Source organism: Ixodes scapularis, unplaced genomic scaffold (genome assembly GCF_016920785.2).
Source record: "Ixodes scapularis isolate PalLabHiFi unplaced genomic scaffold, ASM1692078v2 PGA_scaffold3__209_contigs__length_174095766, whole genome shotgun sequence".
NCBI lineage: Eukaryota > Metazoa > Arthropoda > Arachnida > Ixodida > Ixodidae > Ixodes > Ixodes scapularis.
In genome coordinates, this window is record NW_024609868.1 from 31,934,716 (window position 1) to 31,955,116 (window position 20,401).

The 20,401-nt window shown below is 43.7% G+C and overlaps 1 protein-coding gene across 1 annotated transcript; it reads right to left on the bottom strand.

Moving 5' to 3' along the window:
* Positions 1 to 320: 320 nt before the first annotated feature.
* On the bottom strand, positions 321 to 20,165 carry LOC8037827 (cytochrome P450 4C1). Its single transcript, XM_002405656.5, has 11 exons — positions 19,925 to 20,165; positions 15,906 to 16,015; positions 15,655 to 15,743; positions 9,746 to 9,945; positions 7,606 to 7,675; positions 6,338 to 6,464; positions 5,614 to 5,799; positions 3,825 to 3,998; positions 3,648 to 3,714; positions 1,888 to 2,067; positions 321 to 502 (listed from the first exon to the last, which is right to left on the bottom strand). The coding sequence occupies exons 1-11, from the start codon at positions 20,163 to 20,165 to the stop codon at positions 321 to 323; spliced, it is 1,626 nt and encodes a 541-aa protein (XP_002405700.3).
* Between the last annotated feature and the right edge of the window lie 236 nt (positions 20,166 to 20,401).

Here is a 20,401-nt window from a genome sequence, read left to right on the forward strand (position 1 = left end):
ATTTGGCAATCATCATGGTGAAACAGTCATGCCTAGTGCCACAGAGCGAAACGTTTTGCTAGGTACAAGCATTGTTTCAGCCTCGTCATTATCCGAGCACCATCCGTAGATTGCAGCAATAGGATCTTTCAGGTGCTTCGTTGAAAAGTAAACGCTGCAGATTCCTTAGAGTGTAGCACGCAGGTGAGTAAGGTAAAGGGAGATTTTATGATCAAGAATCAACCGTGACTCGACCCTCTGGAGGTTTTATTTTAAATATATCAAACTTGAAAACAAAACTTCAGTTGCCGGCGGTCAATGACTGTATGTGACGGGGGCGTTCATCGCTCGGCTGAGTCCAGCTCTGTCCGTCTTCGTAGCCATACCCTGTTTCCTCTTTTATCCTTCACAATAACTTCGTACGCTACGTTGAGTCGATCCAGAGGTTCCGCGGAGACGATTTTGCACTTGAGAAGGATCTTCGCCAGCAGGAGTTTCATCTCCAACATGGCAAATTTCTGGCCTGAAAACAAATGGACGCGCATTGAACGGTCAGCCAGCAGATTTCAAGATTCGAAAAATTTTTAAACGTATTATAGATAAAGAAATGAGGTAACCGAGTAAAATATTGCTCGAAAGTCGAAGCCGTGAGACTATTGGGAGAGCTGGTAGGTCGAATTTCCTACAATTTAATTGTAGGGAACTGGACAGATGGGATATTGAAACAACAAAGCGGGCTGGTTAAGTTACTAAAATAAATGACATAAAATAGAAAAAAAACTCAGTAAAAATATATATTTCTGTGTTAGTACCTTTGTTTTTAAACGTCTACTGAGAGGGGCGCCTGTAGGAGGATTGAATAGTGACAGCGCCACTAAGCTCAGTCTACAGTCAGGTATTATCGCGATTGTCACTTAATTTATGGCGTCAGCCGTACTGGGCTTTTCGTATTGGGCGAGTGTCGTGTTGCCGAAAATGAACGGCGCATGCTCGCGTTTATGGAAGGTAGCCTTGACGCCAAGCGAGGACGAGCACATCCAACACCGCCGAGAGGACAAGGCCGCTCTGCTGACATTCTTGCGTCAGCAGCGAAGGACTTCGCTGGACCCAGATTGGAAACGAGTGCTGCGTCAACGCTCGGTTTCGAACCAAATTTGAGCCGAACGCTGACGCAATCGTCGTGTCCAATCTGAAACCAGCCTTGGCCTTTGCTAATGACGACATCTCTATCAGCACTATGGCTTTGTTGTCGGGAGATGTTGGCACGGCAGTGATACCCTCGCCCTTTTGCTGATAGCAGTGGCGACTGAGGCGCAGCGCGTTTGAACAATCGCGAATGCGCTGGGGTTCATGTGATCGCGCTATTCGCCACCTGCTACTTCTCGCCTTCGAACGCCCGTTCCCTCGGCGTTCCAAGTCTTTGCGCGCAAGAATGGGGCGGCCGAAGCATACGCCGGAGAAAGCAACGGCTGCTCGACTTCGTCGATGTGCAGGCGCTAACAGACGCGGCCTTGGGCGTTAGGATAGAAGGCCTTCGACGTCAAGATAATGCTGTGCGTGAACGTGAAGCGGCACGTAGAAGAGAACGTAACAGAGTGAAGAATGGACACGCTGGTGCGACCAAGCAATTTGCGCCGCGCATTTTGGAAAACGTGTTTGCTGCTATCTGTTTTGTGTGGGATTGGTGGGGGTCTACGTGAGACACTGTGCGACGCAACATCATCGGAATTTCCAGTCAATTAGGACGCAGTATCATCGAAATGACACATCAACTGACGCTGTTCATTTGCATCACGTGGCATGATCATCCGCACAATTTGTTTTGAACTTGTGACAGAATTAAATGATTTAACCAAGTCCTGACAATGGCTGTTTCAACCGAGCAAACTTAAAGAAGTGTTTGCGTACCAAGGCAGTTCTTGGAGCCGCCAGAAAAGGGAATGTAGCTGAAAGGGTGTCGTGTCTTGATCTCCTCAGACAAGAATCTCTCGGGGATAAACTCTTCGGGATCTTTGAAATACTTCGGGTTTCTGTGCAGGCTATAAATGCTTATGAAGCACATCACACCCTTCGGTATAACGTGACCCTCTGAAAAAAAAAAAAAAAATGAGTAGCCGTATGTTTAACGATTTATTGTTTTAACCCTAATACATGCTCTTCGGCTAATATTTCAGCTTCTATTAGAGGTTACATGCTTACCCATATGAGGTGATTGTTTTTTGTTCAAGCAGATTATTTAAAAAGGAGTGACCGTTAGACCATTACACTCCTCACTACATGCTCGACAGGCTCAACAGACGTTAGGTAAAAGGGCAAATGTAACAATCTCTTAGCTAATTGACTAAACTTGATGATTCCCTTTTAATTAATGTTTGAATGACTCATCTTGCACTTCTATTCTTGACACTTGCTAATAAGAACTAAGCTGATTTAGGCATTAAACATATACAACGTGCTTTAGGATGCTCATCAATCAGGTTTTGAGTTTTTGAAGTTTGATCCCGAAACTAGATGCAGAAAAATCGCCGCGAACCCTGTCAACAACACTGCGTGGGGGAACGCACTCGTTTCGGGCACCTCGTCATAACCTGGCCAGCGTGGAATCGGCACACCCCCCAAAGACACGCTTCTCAGATAATGACAAGATGCTATAAAAACAGCTTTATTCTTCGACGCGTCAATATCAGATGGACTTACGGTGGTACTTTCCGCCTAGTCTCAGAATCAAGGGACGAAAACTCGAAATCTGTTTTACGTATATCACAAAACTGATTGCACTTTTCTAAATTCTTTACATGGGTTTATGTTCCGATAATGACGGAATTTAAACTGCATTTGCAATATGACATACCGATCAAATAATTAGCGGTGAATAAACAAACATTAGTTGATGATTATAGGTTTTGGGATGTTTATCCTGCCAATTTACACCCATGAAAGACGGTACCTACGTATCGATACCCCCCCCCCCCCCCTTTTTGCGAATCTGTTCTAAATAAAAATACAATCTTCTACATTAAATTTTTCTTTGGATTTTTCAGAATGTGTAGATTGGGATGCTTAGAGCCAGATAACTGAACACTGTTGAGTGTGTTTCGGTCTATTTATATTTACTTACCGGTGTTCATGGAAGTGTTGGAATATCAGATCTGGTGTAATTCTGTTGTAATTTTATGGTTTTGTCTTCTTTAGTTTAATGTCTGAGTGAGTTTTGATGTTGTAAATTTCTTAACTAAATGCGCGCTCTCACAGATGCGTTGTGACGTGACATCTGAACAATGCTATTTTTTTAATGAGGCCATTGTTCTATACTTCGTTTCAGCTTCGTTCCGAGCGCGGCCGATGTTATGAGCCGAAGGGCCAATCAAACAGCGAAAGAGGCACGTCATGGCGTGCTCTCTGCAGTTGGTAGAACCAGCCGGTATTTACCGTCTCTCCGTGTGCGCTCCTCCGCCGGCTTGTCCTATCAATCGCAAAGAGCACGCAATGACGCTGCGCTTTTTGCGGTGTTTGATTGGCCCTTCGGCTCATAACATCGGCCGCGCTCGGACCGAAGCTGAAACGAAGTATATCTGCTCAGCTTAGACAATCTACCAGCACAACTGGTCGAATAAACTTGACACCATGATTCGGCTGTTTCATTATCTGTACGTGCTTGTTTTTCTTACCCATCGTCACATCTTCATCAAGTACTCTTCCGATTACAGGAAATGACGGATATAACCGCAGAGACTCCTGCAAGGTTGTGATAGCAGTTTTCATTGAAGCGAAAATACAATGTCTGAATACCTGTATGACGAAAGGGCAAGAGCCCGACCAAGCAACCAAGAAAAAACCGCCCATACCTTTAGACAACACTCAATGTACTTCATTTGTCGGATGTGGGTCGCTGTGATCTCGCAGTCCGTATCGTTCCCAAATATTTCATCCAGTTCCTGATGCGCTTTGGCCTGGGCTTCGGGGTAAAGTCCGAGGTAGTGCAGTGTAAAACACATGCAAGTTGTGATCGTGTCGGTTCCCTGAAATGACGAGGGTTACATTTTGTCGACCAAACGTAATTTGCATTCAGCAGGACTCATAAAATCTCCGAAAACGGCTGCAGGAGCCTGAGCTCTTCATACTTGGTTAGGTATTACTAACCAAGTATGAAGAGCCCAGGCCAAAGCGGTTATCTAATTGCTTTTCTGAAAAATGTGCAGTTGTAATTAATTACTTTTAACTCAAAGTAGTTCAGAAGCCAAGGTTAATAAACAGGCGAGCTGGTTAACGTTAAACGCGGATCTGAGCAAAGACAACAAGGGGACAACGGACAAACACACACGTCTAGAACGCAGCTGACGAGGTTTCATTCACACATTGATGTTTTATACGCCACCCTCTCTCACGACCTCCGCCGAGTTTGCACACGTTCACACAGTCAACATCATGCCCTTGTCTCCTTGTCGTTCGTTGTACCCGGTTAGAATCAGGTGTAAATAATTGTAGTTTCAATACTGTTTAGATTCCGTTACTGCAATACTTAAATTACAGCTTTAGCTTTTTTCCTAGCAATAATGTCCCGCTGTAGCACCGTTCAATACTGTGACTAAAAGGTACACGGAGCACCTTCTTCATGGCCCGCCGTCCAAATCATCAGTCGTGGAACTCTGAAATGTTGTTGGCAGTGACGCGGTGAAAGCAGTAGTTGAAATGCAACGAGATTAACTCCTAGCTTATGCCATTTCATTTGACCAAACATTGGGGACGTAGATAAAAAAAGAAATAACGAAGGGTGCCAGATGGGAGGAATGTTCAACGCGCCGTATAACACTCTAAAAAACATGGAACGTCGGCTCTCTCGCAAATCGTCCCCCCGTTCACACCTTCATCTACAATCGCGGATCTTCGTCATCTCCATTTACTCATCTGTCTGTACTCACCACATCCTCACCCTACTATACGCGGCGACGTAGGGCTTCCTCGTCATAAGAAGCTGGCCTTCCTGCGGCGTCGCGGCTGTCCTTAGCCAAATAAATAGAGAAATACAGATGCAAAACACTTAGGAATGCCAATTGCTGCAAAATTATGGAATGAGCTCGGGGAATGACGGTGCTGGTAAAATGTCTAAAACTAAAAAAGAAAAGAAAAGTTTGCGCTGTGGCACTGAGCATAACATTTCACCATGCTCAATTCCACAGCGTGGGCAGTCTTTTTAAAGACTAAACCTATCATCACCTGGGTCATTCGCCAAGCTTATACCGTAAATAGCACCGATTGACTTTCCAAAGTTCTTTGCAGGAAAACAGACTTTTCAGACTTAGAGGGATTGAATCTGGTCAGAGAAGTAATGTACATATTTATCATAGCGCGGAAAAAGGATATCATATAGACGTCGCTGATCTCGTGGAGACATCGAAGGTAAGTAATTGCTAAGTAACTGAGTTAATTCTGGAAAATAATGTATACGTAATTGTAATAATTACTTTTTGTGCGCTTCTTGTTATAACTGTAGGTAAATATACTTGGAGGAAAGCTGATGTAATTATAATCTAATTAAATGCGGAAATTATGTACCCAAGTATGGAGCTGTTTTACTGCTTACGACGCTTGATCGCAGCTTTAGAAGAGGAAGTCAAGCTCGTAAAGTTTACTTACCGCCGATACGATAGTGTCGTTGTCGTTCCTAACGTCATCCAACGTGTAACTGCTGTCTTGCATATGTCTTCTTAAGAGAATGTTCATGAGTATCGTCTCTCTTTTAATATTGAGTTCATCATCTTCGGAGCCAGTTGTAGGGAGGACTTTTGTAGATTGCAGTTTCTCCTTTTGCTTGTACATAATCTTTTTGAAAACAACAAACATGATGCATTCACTCAAGTACACCCATGAAGGTTGTACCAATGAAATAGTATTACGTGTGCGTACGCATTATATTAAGCAGCGAGGCAGCAAACGTTGCTTGTTTCATTTTAGTATTTTTTCAACATTCATGTTGTTCGTATAGGTAGCAATAAGAGCCAAAATATAGATTGTACCCAGCATGAAAAAATGCATCGAAGTTATATGCTATGCAGTATGCAGCGGATGCGTCGCTTATCACTAGGATACAAGTGCTCCTGGAAAATATAGTGGGAAAATCCAAATAAGGTTAACGAATCCACATTGTTTTTGAGCTTGTTTTCTGTAAAAAAGTGAGCTGTAATAAAACAATAAAAAAAGAAGGATTTCTTTTGTTCAGTACTCTCGTTATCAATTGCGATACGCCCCTACGAGCGCTAGCAGACTACAGACAGACTTAGAGACCAAAAGTTGGCCACGAGAAAGGAATATTTCGTGTTTTACGTTGATTGTGGTAGAAAACGAAGTGGAGGTTTCTCACCGAGTTAGACAATGTTATCATTTCCTGAACGTCCGCCTCATAAGATTTTCCCTCGAGCGTGTTGTCATAGAGCTTCTGAATCCACAGCCATGGTCTGAAAGCTCTCACAGAGACCAAAAACATCACCCTGAAAAGAGAAAACAAAAGGAACGCCACTTTTAAACACTTGATGCACGTCGTGTTAAGCAGAAGCTTCATGTATAGTCACCGACGGCTTAAAAAGAATAAAATAAACGCAGGGTATGGCAGCGAGCACTGTGAATCTGTTATTATCACTGCACAGCTAATGCGATTACGGCATTAAACAATAAAACATGATGAAAAAAAATCAATCAAGACGCGCGGTCATAATTAGGAATGTTTTCGGGGTGTTATTTCCCCCACAAATTCCGTGTTTTCTGGTGTTTGGTGTGGAACCCCAAACACCAGAGACAATATATCTTTGGTGTGAAAGAAAACATCAACGTTTTCCAAAAAGTATGTAAAAAAAAAAAGAAACTGCGCGGAAATGTTTTTTTGAACCTCTCGGGAACATTATAATGACCTAAAAAACTTCGAAAACGTCCCGGTACCATTAAGAGAAGGAAACGACGTTAGATATATGTGGTTACTAAGAAAGAATCATGACTAGCGGACAATACAGCGCGTGATCTGTTCGGGGCTAACATAAAATAAGTCTGTAGATAAAGATTGTCTTGCAGTACACCGTGGGTTTTAACTATTCAAGGACCACCACAATTCGGGATCTCTCTCCCCCTTTTCTCATTTTAAGAAAACTGATAAAAGCCGGAGTCACACTCCTCACACATCATACAGTCTGCAAACAAGAGTCACCGCAATGTCCGTGGTTCGAATGCCTCGTGCCAAGATTTCTCCTTGAACTCATTGCCATGCGACATTCGAAGCACGTATGTCATGGTGACTCGCGTTCGAATTTGTATGCAGACTGTTCTTTGTTTGAAGCATAAGCATTGTGACCCCGGCTTTAGGGGTTCATTTTCGGCGTATATTAGCCTTGCGTTCCTTAAAGACCGACGACCAGTTCGCGCTTTCCACTTTTCGGCCGTTTCCTCCCCTCCCGTTTTACCCTGTCCCCCGCTGCCTGTTTCCTCCCCCCCATGGTGAGGAGGATCTTCTGCCTTGCAGAATCTCGAGTCTGGTTGTCGGCCTTTAAGTTTAGTGACAACAGGGGCAGTTTCGTGATGTATTAGGAAAACGAAGGCATGCTTCAATGCGGCGCGTTTCTAAGGACTGAGTGCAACGCATACCGATTGAAGGCGTTCATGAAGGAGATATTCTTGTTTTCTTGCAGCCGAAACTTGGTTTCCATCGTAACTTCTGAAAGTAAAAACAAAAACAAAAAAAGAGAAAGATTAATTACGCTAAAAGCGAAACAACAGCATTAACGTTGTGTTAGTAATTTACCACGTGTGTATTGTTCGATTACCTAGTCACCCTAGGTTACGTGAATACCCACTCACTATAGATTACGGGATCAAATAAGTTACTACTGCGGGATGTTATTTGACGTGGCCAGGTGTGGCATTTCATGTCGTCAATCAACGTCGTACATCATCAGGTAACCTCATGGCCATACAGGAAACGTGCACGGGACCCCGTGGCTAATAGTTTTGTCAAATGATAGCTTCTTTCCAGCTTTCGCTCTGCTAAACTGGAAAGAGTGGAGGGCTCTGTAGGATAAACTTGTCCAGCCTTCTTAACCTGCAACCAACAGTCTGTGCGCCAAGAAACAGGGAGAGGAGAAGACGAGAACGCGCGGGTTCCGTCGGAACGCCGAGTTCTGGTTGGAAGGATTAGTGGGTAGCGGCAAGGCGAGTTTGCTTTGCCTTTACTCAATCATCGACCGCGTTTGAACGCCGACCTTCGGCGTTTTGTGTCCGCGTTCACACGCGTTCGAACACCGAGTAGAGGTAAAGACAGCAAGTTTTGGATCTAGCCACTAATTCCCACTAAAGCTCGGTGATTCGACGTCCCCAAAATTTCTACCCGCATAGTTGTGAGCATGCGCGCCGAAAGACATTTTTTTTTTTTTTTTTAATATGGCGTTTGCGGAATACCATATCTACAGCTTTCTAGTGCTTATCAGCCAGACGAAGAATGTCCTGGTACTCGACTATGGACCCATGCGCGACATCCAATATTTCGCATGAGAGACCGACTGCACGTGCTCGAATTGCCTTCCAGAGCCCTGAAGTGAAAGATGGCAGAAGGCTAGAGATGATTCTTGGAATGGTCTGTGTTAAGGCTGATTCACATATTCGCGTTTGATGGTGACCAAGATTATGATAATCTCTCGTAACCGCTTAACAAACTGGCGCCGTCTATCGGGTGGCCCCGGAACACTTTTGACCTGCGTAAATATTTTTGTAGTACACCCTCTCTCTAAAAGGGTGTTTCCATAGCGCCGCTGCCCCCTCTAATGTGATTTTCATAAACATTGTTCCACCAATTCATATTTTAAAAAAATATATATATATTTTAGGGAGCGCACTTTCATTGCGGGCTCGATTTCCAGTTGGGAGAGTACTCCACACTAAAAACCATCTTGTCCGTCTTTGTGTTTCATGTTCTTCCCACTATTTATGTTTCGATTACAAGCATGCTGTTTTTGATTAAATCTGAAAAAAAAAAAAGAATCCACAAAACAGATCTGCCGGTAAGTTTTTCCTCTATTCGAATTCATGCCCCAAAACTTGAAATTCTGAGGTCAAAACGGCAAAAAAATAAAAAAAAATAAAAAGCGTTTTAGAATTAATCCTTAAAAGAGCACAAGGTCAGTGGTCCTGAGGAGATGCAACTTCAGTTTCACTTAAAATCCCGAACCAATGAAAAAAGGTGTTTGCATTATTGTTTATATTTTTTTTTATTTTCTAGAAATTGGTAACGCAGTAAATTAGCTCCGAATTCCGGAGGCTCGGGAATATACCAAAAATAAACTCCGATAGACCCGGAAGTTTCAACGAAAAATAAACTCCGAAAAACACCATCCGAATTTCAGGAGAAATAAGCTCTGAAAACACGGAACCCTAGTTATACGCGAATATTTCACATAGATAGAGTAGGCCCGTCTGATCTCGAACATATCGCAAAACCTTCAGTCTAGCTGGCTATACACACGTTGGAGCTATTCCATGTCTACCCGATATGTGGCGCCAGCGTGCCAATTCATTAAGCGGCTAGAAGAGATCACAGCGCACTCAGTCACTGGCAATTGCGACTGCGTGAAGCAGCCTTTAGGCGGTGTGTTCTATATAAGAAAATGATTTGTTATGCCTTCTTTCGAATGTTTTCAAGACGTACAGCGCTACTTCAAACACGCGCATGTTCCTATGTGCGGTAGGGAGAACTGAAGTCAACCTCAGTGACTCTAGGTAGATCCACGCCTACCTCCGATGATGTCCATGGCACACTTCTGCATGCTCTTGAAGAGGCGTATGGGCTCGTCAGGCGCCTCGTCGGCGACCGTGCAAATATGCTTCACCAGCAAGTCAGCGCTCTCGTTGAAAACGCTCATGTAGTTGTCCAGGACCCGAACGTGAAACGCCGGCGTCATGAGCTTCCTCCTGTTTCGCCAGGTCTCGCCGGTTCTGCTCAACGAAGGAAAGCCGGAATCGTATCGGTGCAGAAAGACAAAAAAAAAAAAAAGAAAGGCAACGATGAACAAAACTATGCGTGCGCGTCTTTTGCTTCTGATAAGAGAGTTGATAATGTGAGAACATTAAAAAGGGAAAGTATACGAAATAAAATGTATGCAAGGTTGATCAGGCTGACAAAGAGGGGGGAGCACAGGATATGTTGAAATGATGCCACACACTTCGGAGAGCACCCGTTCCTCACGCAACCTGAACTTTCCGCAGCTTCTCTCTGAACACAGGCGCCCCTTAACGCTTATTCACACGATGCATATTTTCAACGCGCCACAGTTTAGCGAAACCGAGATTTCACGAAATTGGCCTATTCAGACATGGAGTTTGACGCGCGAAACCTGCGGCGTATTGACTCACGAGAATTTTGCCAAACCTTGATATCTGCACCGGGCATACCACGCGTTTCGCATCAAAATGATATGATGTACGCACAGTGTGAAGAGACAGTCTATTTTGTTAATGCCACTCAATCAACTTCGTCAAATTCGGCTCACTGGATTTAGTGGTCCTGCCGAACCCGAGATAGACTGCGAACGTCAAAGAACAGGCGGATGATCTCGAAGCATTTAGGACAATTTTGCACCTCTAATAAAGAAAGTTATCCGCAGCCATCATGTTTATATGCGGTGCTTGCACTCGTCGCCACTGAATCTGCACCGCGCTACCAAGCCGTACGGCGCCGTTCACACACCTGCCGCCGAGTAGTACCAAATCTCATCGCCCGTACGCACCGCTCCTCACCTTGTCGCTCGCCATGTTTTTTTTTGTTTTGTTTTTTCTTTTGTCTTTAGCTCGGATACGGAATCGGCCAAAAATCAGACTCCTCCAAAAGCTAGCTCCTTCTTGAATGTCAGACGTCACAGCGAAGTCGAGCGGCCATTAGCAGCGTCCGCGTTTCTCCTTCGGGTGACTGACAGGCCTCGGTAAGGTTCCAACGAAAAATTGCTCCAGAAGCGAGGAACACGCGCCACTTTTTTCGGGGGCGCGCCACTTTTTCGGTCGCGTTCAGACGGAGAATCTGTTTCCCGAAACCTAATTTCGCGGCACAAATTCGCCAACAAGATGCATCGTGTGAATAGACTTTTAGGTCAGTTGGTACGAATATCGGGCTAGCAATTCCCTGGTGGCGGGTTTGATTCCCGTCGGGGTGTCCTTCTTATGTTCTTCTAATGCGAAAGCATTAACTGGATCCCAAGGCGCGAACCGGCATTATCATCTTGTGAAGCCGCGCGCCAGATTTCATTTCATTTTTTTTATTTATTTACCTCAAGGGCGTCTTTTGAGGACGCATTACATGAGGAGGGTGAAATAAATGGGAATACAAAAAAAAAAAAGAACGTAAGAACACTAACACAACCACATCTCGTCTAACCACAAAGAAAACAAGATATTTATACACAAACAGACATTCCCTACCCATCGAAAAAAAGCACGCACATTTCTTGAAACGCTGTAATATCTAAGTTGGTTACAAAATGATCTGGCAAGTTATTCCATTCTGTAACCCACAATATTAAGGGAGAAAACATGAATGAGTTATTATTGGAACGGTATTGAAGGAATTTAAATGCGTTGTCGTTTCGAGAAGAAATATAATGGGTTCTTTGACAATAAATATTTCTGAACTGTGAATTACTATGGTAAACTTGATGGAAGAAACACATGCGGCTAATTTCGCGTCGTGTGGCTAATGAAGCGAGACCAAGTCTTGATTTTAAGGCAGAGACACAACTTTCTGGAGAATAATCGTTTAGGATGAGCGGGTGGCTTTGTTTTGAATTGATTCTAGGTTTGATATTAGATAATTTTAATGCGGATTTCACACAAAGCTTGCGTATTCAGGTTTTGGTCGAATCATTGTATATATTTGTGTTATTTTCTCACAGCAGGGACCAAATAAAAGTTCAGCCTCAAAAAAGCTAATGATGTCGTTGAGCTGGTGATTATGTATAGTCGGTGTGTTCATTCCACGATAATGTTTCAGAAATGTAAACAAGTATTTGCATGATGAGACACTTTCTAATTGTCGTGACAGTAATGAATATTCGCGAGATGATTTGGTCGAGTTGGTGGTAACGGTCATTTGTTTGCATTTTCCGGGGTTAATATTCATCTGCCAATGGGTTTACCAGGAGCTTATGGTGTCGAGATCGTTTTGAAGAATGTAATGATCTGTGGGGTCACTAATTTTTCTGTATACAACCCAGTCATCGGCAAATAGCCGGATAGTCGAGTTAATTGAGGAAGGACGATAATTAATATAGATAAGAAAAGAAGGGTGCCGAGGACGCTGCCTTGGGGAACACCGGAAGTTACTGAGACTGATGCTGATGAAGGACTGTTGTCTGAAACTGACCTCTCTCTTAGAAACGATGCTATCCAACTGATGACTGAAGGATAAGTGTGGAGGAGAGAAAGTTTAAGAAGTAGTCGTTTGTGCGGAGCGGTATCAAAAGCTTTCGCAAAATCAATGAAAATAACGTCGGTTTCTCCTGAGGAATGATTATTAAACTGAAAATCTGTGGTAAATTCAAATAATTGGCTGATACATGAGTGATGTTTCCTAAAACCATGCTGGTTGGGGAAAAAGTCGCGATGGTCCAGGTACGAAATGATGTGGGTGTAAAGTACATGTTTCATGAGCTTCCAGGGTACACTAATCAACGAGATGGGTCGGTAGTTAGTTATATTTGATTTGCTGCATGATTTAGAGGTGGGTCTAACTTGGGAGAAACGCCAGTCGTATGGTACCTCACCAGAATTTAGACTTTGTTGAAAGAATATGCTGAGTATGTTGGATGCTGGATGATAAATTAGTTCAAAAAATTTGGCCGATATCCTATCGTTTCCAGGAGCGCTATTGGAGGTCAAGTGTAAGATAGTTTTAAGAATTCCTTCAGGAGTGAGAAAATAATTGGAGGCATCAAGTCTTCAAGATAAGGTGGGCAATGAGGGGAGCGGAAAGATTTCGTGCGTAAAAATGCTGGCGAAGAATTAATTCAACGAATCGGCAGCCTGGCCATCACGGAGTGTTTCACCTTGGTCATTTATGAACACTGGGCTTTCTCTAGATTCTTTGGATTTATTATCTTCCAGCATCACTTGGGGTCTGTAGATAAGATATGCGGCAAAGTCACCCAAAAGAAATCTTTTTTCGCTTTCTTTAATTCGCTTTTACACAATTCTATGATGACCAAACATCAAAATTATTTGTTTTCTTTGCATTTGCGAATAATCTTTTGTTTTTATTTAAAATACGTTTTAAATTGTTATTAAACCAGGGAGATGTACGATCACATCAAACTGTAGTTTTGGGAACAAATGTTTGGAGTAGTTTTCTGAAAACATTTTTAATGAGTACCCAGTTTTCACTTGCCAGTCACACTTTGATGAGATGTAATACCTTTCAAAGTTCGTTATGGCTACTGTCAGTCCTTAAATATTGGTTCGTGAAAATGCGAATATGTTTTTCGGCGTATTTTCGGAGCGCGTTACTCCTAATGGTGTTTCGATTTGAATCAAAGCATGATCACTTATATGCTCAATGATAGTGACGGACGTCACACATTCTGGTTTATTAGTGAAAAACAGTTCTAATATCGCGTCACGACGGGTTGCCGAGGTGATAATTTGTTGAAGACCATACACACCAGTTACACAAAAGAACTCCGTACACTGTCGAGAGTTTGCATAGTCAGGGAGTGGCATTAGTTTTGACCAGTTTATTTCGGTATAGTTAAAATTGCCACTAAGAAAGAAGTGATCACTAGGAAATATTTTGGTGACAGATCCAAGGGCATGGTATAATCAAATGTTGAAACCTAAGCGATTAAAATGGGGTGGGCGATAACAAACCACTACTATGACACAGCGAAAATCCAGTTCAATATGAATCCACAAAATCTCGAGATCAGAACAACATTCGACTTGCGAGCATGACAAATGTTTTTTGACAGCGATGATTACGCCACCGCCTCTAGCCAGCAGTCTATCTTTACGAAACATATTGTACGATCTGTTTAAAATGAGCTCATCATTTTTTTTTCATATCGGTAGTTAACCACGTTTCCGTTCCAAGAATGACGTCTAAGTCTAAATGGCACCTAATTTCCCCTGTCCCAATGGAACGAAGCCTGCATTCTGTCGCAGCGATTTGGTGGATAGGCTCCCATTGGCTGGCGCGCGTCATAGTTTCAAGGAGCTCCACCGCATGGTTCTGCAGGCCCCGCGCCGTATAACACGGTGGCGCGCGCTCGGCCTCTTGTGCTCCTCTCGATGCCGACGAACATCGTCGGCGCCCGCAACCTCGGCAGTAGCGAAAGCTGCCCGTCCACTCAAGTACACCGCAGACGAAGTAAGGAAGCGGACTAACGCAGCACAACAAGCGAGGAGGCAGGCAGCGAAATGCACCGTCGTTGCCAAGTCTCCGAATACACGGCGAGCGGAACGAGCAGCGGCGCAACGCGCTAGGAGACAGAACTAAGCCTTTCGAAAGCATGAGCGCAAACGGATCACGATTCAAAGCTTCTCAGGCCGCAAGAGGAAGAGGCCCTTCGATAACGCGAGGCGGAAGCAATACGTCGCAGGCAGCATGCTTTCGCATTCACACCTTAAAAGAAATGCTTAAGTGTCCTCGGACTTAATGAACCTTATGGGCTTATACACTTTGCGTAAGGTATTAAATTTTATGTACCGCTGGAACATCACGTCTTAACGTGTCGGGTTTTTCATAAAATTCGGTGGATAAAACAAAATATTTTTTCTTAGTTAAAAAGGCGATACTGTAGCTTTATGTTACAGTGCAAGCGAGTGCGTGGCTCAGTGTCCCCGTTGCCATGCAACGGGGTCACTGAGCGACGTCTCGAAGCCACCTTGGGCAAGGGACCACCGAGGATTCGAACCCTACTCCCCACACCCCGGAGGCCGCACCTCGATACCACGGAGGTGGTCTAGGAAAGTGTGGCAAAGGGAAACTGCATAAGTCATCGACCTCCGCAACCTAGCGTGCATGAAAGATGGTTTTTGAACACCCCCGGCTGGGCATTCGTTGACTTCCAACGTGTTTCGGTTATGCGCTCACGCTCGAGGCCCACTAGACGTCAAGGGGTGGGAAGCTCGAACTGGAATTGCGATGACTGAAATACCTCCTTTGAGTTTTTGGTCACAACTCCCCAGCTCGAAAGAGCTTTGTTCTTTAAAAAAGAAAAAGATGGCGAGAACATTGTTCCTAAGGTGGACAGTCACTAACAGCTACGCAGGGCTTGGCAAGCCACCCGCATTTTATTATTACTCCTCAAACGTTAAGGCTGTGGCGCTAACCAATAAGAACACACAAAAAAAAAAATCACGAAGCAAGAATTCTAAGCATAGCATACCATACACTGCGTTTTTTTTTTTTTTTTTTTTTAAGCTGTCAAAGTTAGAGTGCTTGAGCGGAGTGGCAGGAGAAGACGCGTATCATGAGCTCAAGTGTCCCAGCCTTGGGAATACTTTGTTTAAAAGTGTCTTAAATTTCGAACAAGTCCGAAATGATATTTCCCCTGTCTGACATTCCTCCGAAGCACGCAAAAGTCTTCGTCGATAGCTGGGAGTTGAAAGGTGGAAGTGCTCAACCTTCCTGGGAAACGTCCGTTGTTATATTGTACTCACGACAGCAGAATGTTGAAGTTTCCCAACCATGGCGCGATGAAATGATACAGAAATGGCTTTTTCTGGTTGGTGTTGCTTGTGAGTAGTGCCTGTAGATTAATCAAATAGATGTTGCGGTAAACTGAAAGTCACTCTTAATATTTCAAAAACAACAACAAATAATAATAATAATAATAATAATAATAATAATAATAATAATAATAATAATAATAATAGTAATAATTATAAAACAAAATAACTATTTCCATTACCTCCACGGCATCAGGGGTGTGCAGAACGACAATGGGAGTCATTCCAACGTACACCTTGAAGAGTTTGCCCGTGTACTGCTTGCCCAGATCGCGAATTGTGCTGAATATTCCTAAAAAAAATGGGCGGCAAGGTAACTATGATGAATCCGAATATGCACCAAGTCAACGCACCAACTTTTAAGTAAACAAAGCTTGTAGGCGCCAGCAAGCCAACAACAAACAGCATAACACAAAAACGAAAGACGTTTACAAATATCTGTAATGCGAAATTAGAGCTCAGCTCTCGAGGAGGAGGGGAGGGTAAGCACCTCCGTACCCACCCCTCCTCCTCCTTATCCCGCTAAACTTAACGGAGAATTGTTCCCGCTAAATGTAACAGGGAAATATCCCGGCTAAATGTAGCGGGGAAAATGACGTCACATGACTTGGTGTCTCGTCCCCCATGAACAAATTCAGCTTCTCCTCTAGATTTAGCGGGAAAATTGACGTCACGTGACCTCAACACAAATTCAATTTTTCACCAAACTTAGCAGGGTGGTTACGCCAATGGCAACTCCGCGAAACACGGAAACGGACGCCTAAGAGCTGCGCCCTAAAAACAAAAATAGTCTGCAGGCATAAAATGCACAACACACACACACACACACACATACACACAAGGTCTCACTGCCGTTCCGTCTATGTGTGTTATTCTCTTTGTGCCTACAGTCTCCAGGTAATTTCTCACAAAGTTAAATGTGTCTATAGTCACTGACAAGGCGAGGCCGGCCGGGAGCAGCTTGTGTTGTCTCCGCCTCCCGTGCGATATTCCTACCTCCGACAACGCTTGGACGTCTCGTTCACCACGAGCGCGCGCTCACCAAAGAAGTACAGTGGAGGGCATGGAGTTCGCGTCGGAGAAGAGGCGTTCGACAGGCGCTCCCTGCCGCTCTCATTTCGGCGATGAGATGTTTTTTGTGGCGCTACCTGGTGGGGCGCCCTCCTGTGACGGAGCGGGAAGGACACGGGCACTCGTCGCGCTACGGAGTGGCTATGTTAATTCGCATCGACGCCAATTAAAAACGCTTTATTAAAAACAAAAAACAAAGAAAGGCTTATGATGTTGTTGTGAGTGGGCTCTCTAGGAAATAACGGCACCTCAACTTGCTTTTGGTACTAAAAAAAATTAAAATGTTTTAAAACAAGCATAGCGCTTCACAGCGAGTTGCGCGGTGTGCGCCTGAGCTACTCACAGCCTTTCTGAATCTTGTTTTCTTTTTTTTTTCAAATCTGTAGAGTTTCTTTTGAGAAAAAAAGTTTTCCATTTACCAGAGTAAATCACATGCTGTCATATTAGCTGTGCACGCGCGCACAGTTGTGTCGCAGAGCGCCTCACCCTTGTTTTGGCTACAATGAGCTTGCCGATACCGACGGTTCTCTCCAAGTGTGGTAAGGCAGTTCCTGGCGAACGAATGCTCACCAGCAACTGACTCTTAGGTCCTCCCGCATCGAATACGTGCCAAAGAAGTTTGTGACATCGCGACTTCTGCTCAAAAAAAAAAAAAAAAAGAAAGCAGAAATTTTCATAATTTATTTTAAATTGTCGGCCATATCCTGGAAAATTAAAGTGATTGATTAATTTGTTATATCCAGTTTTTTTTGTGGAAATTGTTTACAAATTTCAAATGCGCATCATGCATTACGCGAATCCACACCTCAAAGCACCTCATCGCGGCCGTAATGCCACGTTATGCATTGCGGGAATTAGGATGAAGCTAAATCCATACGGGCTCCGCTCCTAGCCTAGAGGTTTCGAGAATGCAACGCGCACGGTGATGGATTTACGAAAGCATAGTCTACTCTTTGGGTTCGTAAAATTAAACATTCAAACGGTAGTAACTCATTGCATGTTTGTAGCTCATTTTTGGGACGCTGAAGTGTCACCGACTAACTGGATTCAACAGACCGCAAACGAACGTTTCGCGTCGACCCGGTGAATAAGCAGGGATTTAGTTGAAGCGACTCCGGGAGCCAGCCACCGCTTATTCCTGCCAGTTATTTTGCGGAGATGTTTGCTTACTGGTTTACGAAATTCAAAAAAGAATCAACTCGAAACTAACAAGAGACTCACGGGGCACATTGGAACCAACGGGATGCACGGAGTCGCTTTCACTGATCTGTTTATTACACACGCGAAAGGTTCTTGAATTTCACTTTCGTATTTTCAATTTAATGAGACCTTCCGTTCTCATTTTTATTTTGTCCGAATCATAATAATAAAAGAAGTACACCGTATTCACCGTGGTAGATGTTGTAGGGGGGTAAAGCGCTAGATATTTCATTCTAATTCTACAGCTTTTTTTTTGCACTGGAGTAGGAAACAGCACACCATCATTTGAGCGCTTTAACACCTCAGCGCAGAACGTGTTTGTTAGCACGACTATGCGTTCCACGCATTCAAGCTTTGGTAAAATGTTCCGTTCTACAAATATCTCTTCCGCAAACAAAACACAACGCGTGAAACAGGCTTTGCCGCGCGTTACCGGAATAGCACATGAAGGAGACTGACGAGCCGAGGGATCCAAGATTCGCGCGGTCTGTAGCAGTGTGCCCTACCCGTGACGTCACAAAAGAGGATGATGACGATAGCTAGAGGAGTGCCCCCCTATAGTTCGCGCACGCCGTTCATAAAGGTTTCCACATTTTGATGGGCCAGGCACTCGCTGTACCTTTTTTTTTGTGTGTGTATGTACTAAAATACGAAAGATTTTGTTTTCTTTTATTATTCTGTGGAAAATTATCGGTGGACAAAATTGTTATCCCCCAGTTGGAACGGGGGGCTAAAATGCATGTGAACACATTCTGTGTGGGCGCAAATACAGGTGAAGAGAGTATCTTAGGTCAAGAAAGGATTATTTTTGAAGATTAAAATGGTCGGAAAAAAATTATTTAATTAGACGCAAAAATAGAGCAGCTAAGTATTTTGAGGCGGTCAATAGAAGCGAGTATTCGGTTTTTGGGGAGAAATTCTGGCTAGCGCGAATGAACAGGTGGCAGAAAATTATCTATACTCGATGCTACCTCACGCCCGAATGCGCCCAGAAGCTAATGGCAACGCAAACACAAACGCACACACTAGAGGCACGATATTACGAAGGATTATTCATGCTCAATTGAATCAGTTGGCGATAACAAAAGACATAGACAAACGAATTTTTTTTTTTTTTGACGTGGCATTTTGGGTGTAGCTTGATTGTCGCCATCGGCTCGTAGCACTGGGTTGCGCTCAAACCTAGGTGAAACCGTACATTTGGAGTTTATAGTGAAAACATTTGAGAGAAGTAACATAGTTCTTCGTAATGTAATACGACCAGACCGATCGAAAGAGCGCGACATGAGGGTGTATACGGTGTAGAGCACTGGGAGAGGTCTGAAGGGCAAAATATATAATTTAATATGGAGTCTAGTTGACAATCCCGATAGCTCCGTTAAGAATTATTCCACGACAATACGAGGCATAAAGAAGAACGCCGGCGGAGTATCGGATATTGTTACCAAGTTGTCGGAACCGTCTGCTAAAGCTCTCTGAGACACCCACTTTTACTGACATAACCAGTTAGAGCCAAGTAGCATAATCAATTGGAGTACAGGTTAGCATAATTCAGAATATTCGCGAACACAGCATTTTTGCCTGCAGTTAAAGTTTCCTGACGTCAGCTTATTATTTGCTCATTTTCGTTATTTCGTTTTTTTTTTTTTTTTTTTTTTTTTTTACTGCGCTAGACTAACATTGTCCTGCGGTCTAGAATGCACGATCGGCACATTATTCATATACTTTTTTCCCTTTGACAGGAAAAAATATTGGTACCTATTTTGAATGCTGCAAAAACGAATGAATTCTGCGTTCTTTCTAGAGAACACAAATTATAAAAATTCCGCGTGCTTCCTAAAAAAAAAAAGATAGCGTGCTACGAAAGCACGTTTGCGAGAAATCACGTTTATGTAAAAATAAATTCCGCGCATTTAATGGGCGCACTTACGTGTTGTAGCATACTTGTTCTCCCTTCTCTCTTGTAGGAATGACTTAATGCAGCTGAGACTGAACCAGAAAGGCACAATGTCCGATGGTCCTGGTAAGGGCCTCAGCGCCTTCCAGACTCGAAACCACCGAAGGAACGGAACGGTTAGTCCGGCACACAAGAGGATTCCTAAAATCCATGTCGCGTTTCTCACGAACAGCGAGACCAAGTACGAAGACGCCGACAGCGAAGGTGCACCCATTCTCTGGCCGACTCGCGCAGTACGGCTTCACACCTCAAATGATCCTGACGTGCAAGCAAGACCAGCCGCCGCCGACGATTAAACCTCTCAAGGTACTGTAAGCAGTCTTAAATGGACGGCGGGAGCAGCGTCCGGCAATTAAGACAAAACAAGCTGCGATACTACACAAGAGGTATCTCTTAAACGAGAGTTTGATTACACGTGTGTGTGGCTACGTTCTCGGTAATAAAAGGCGG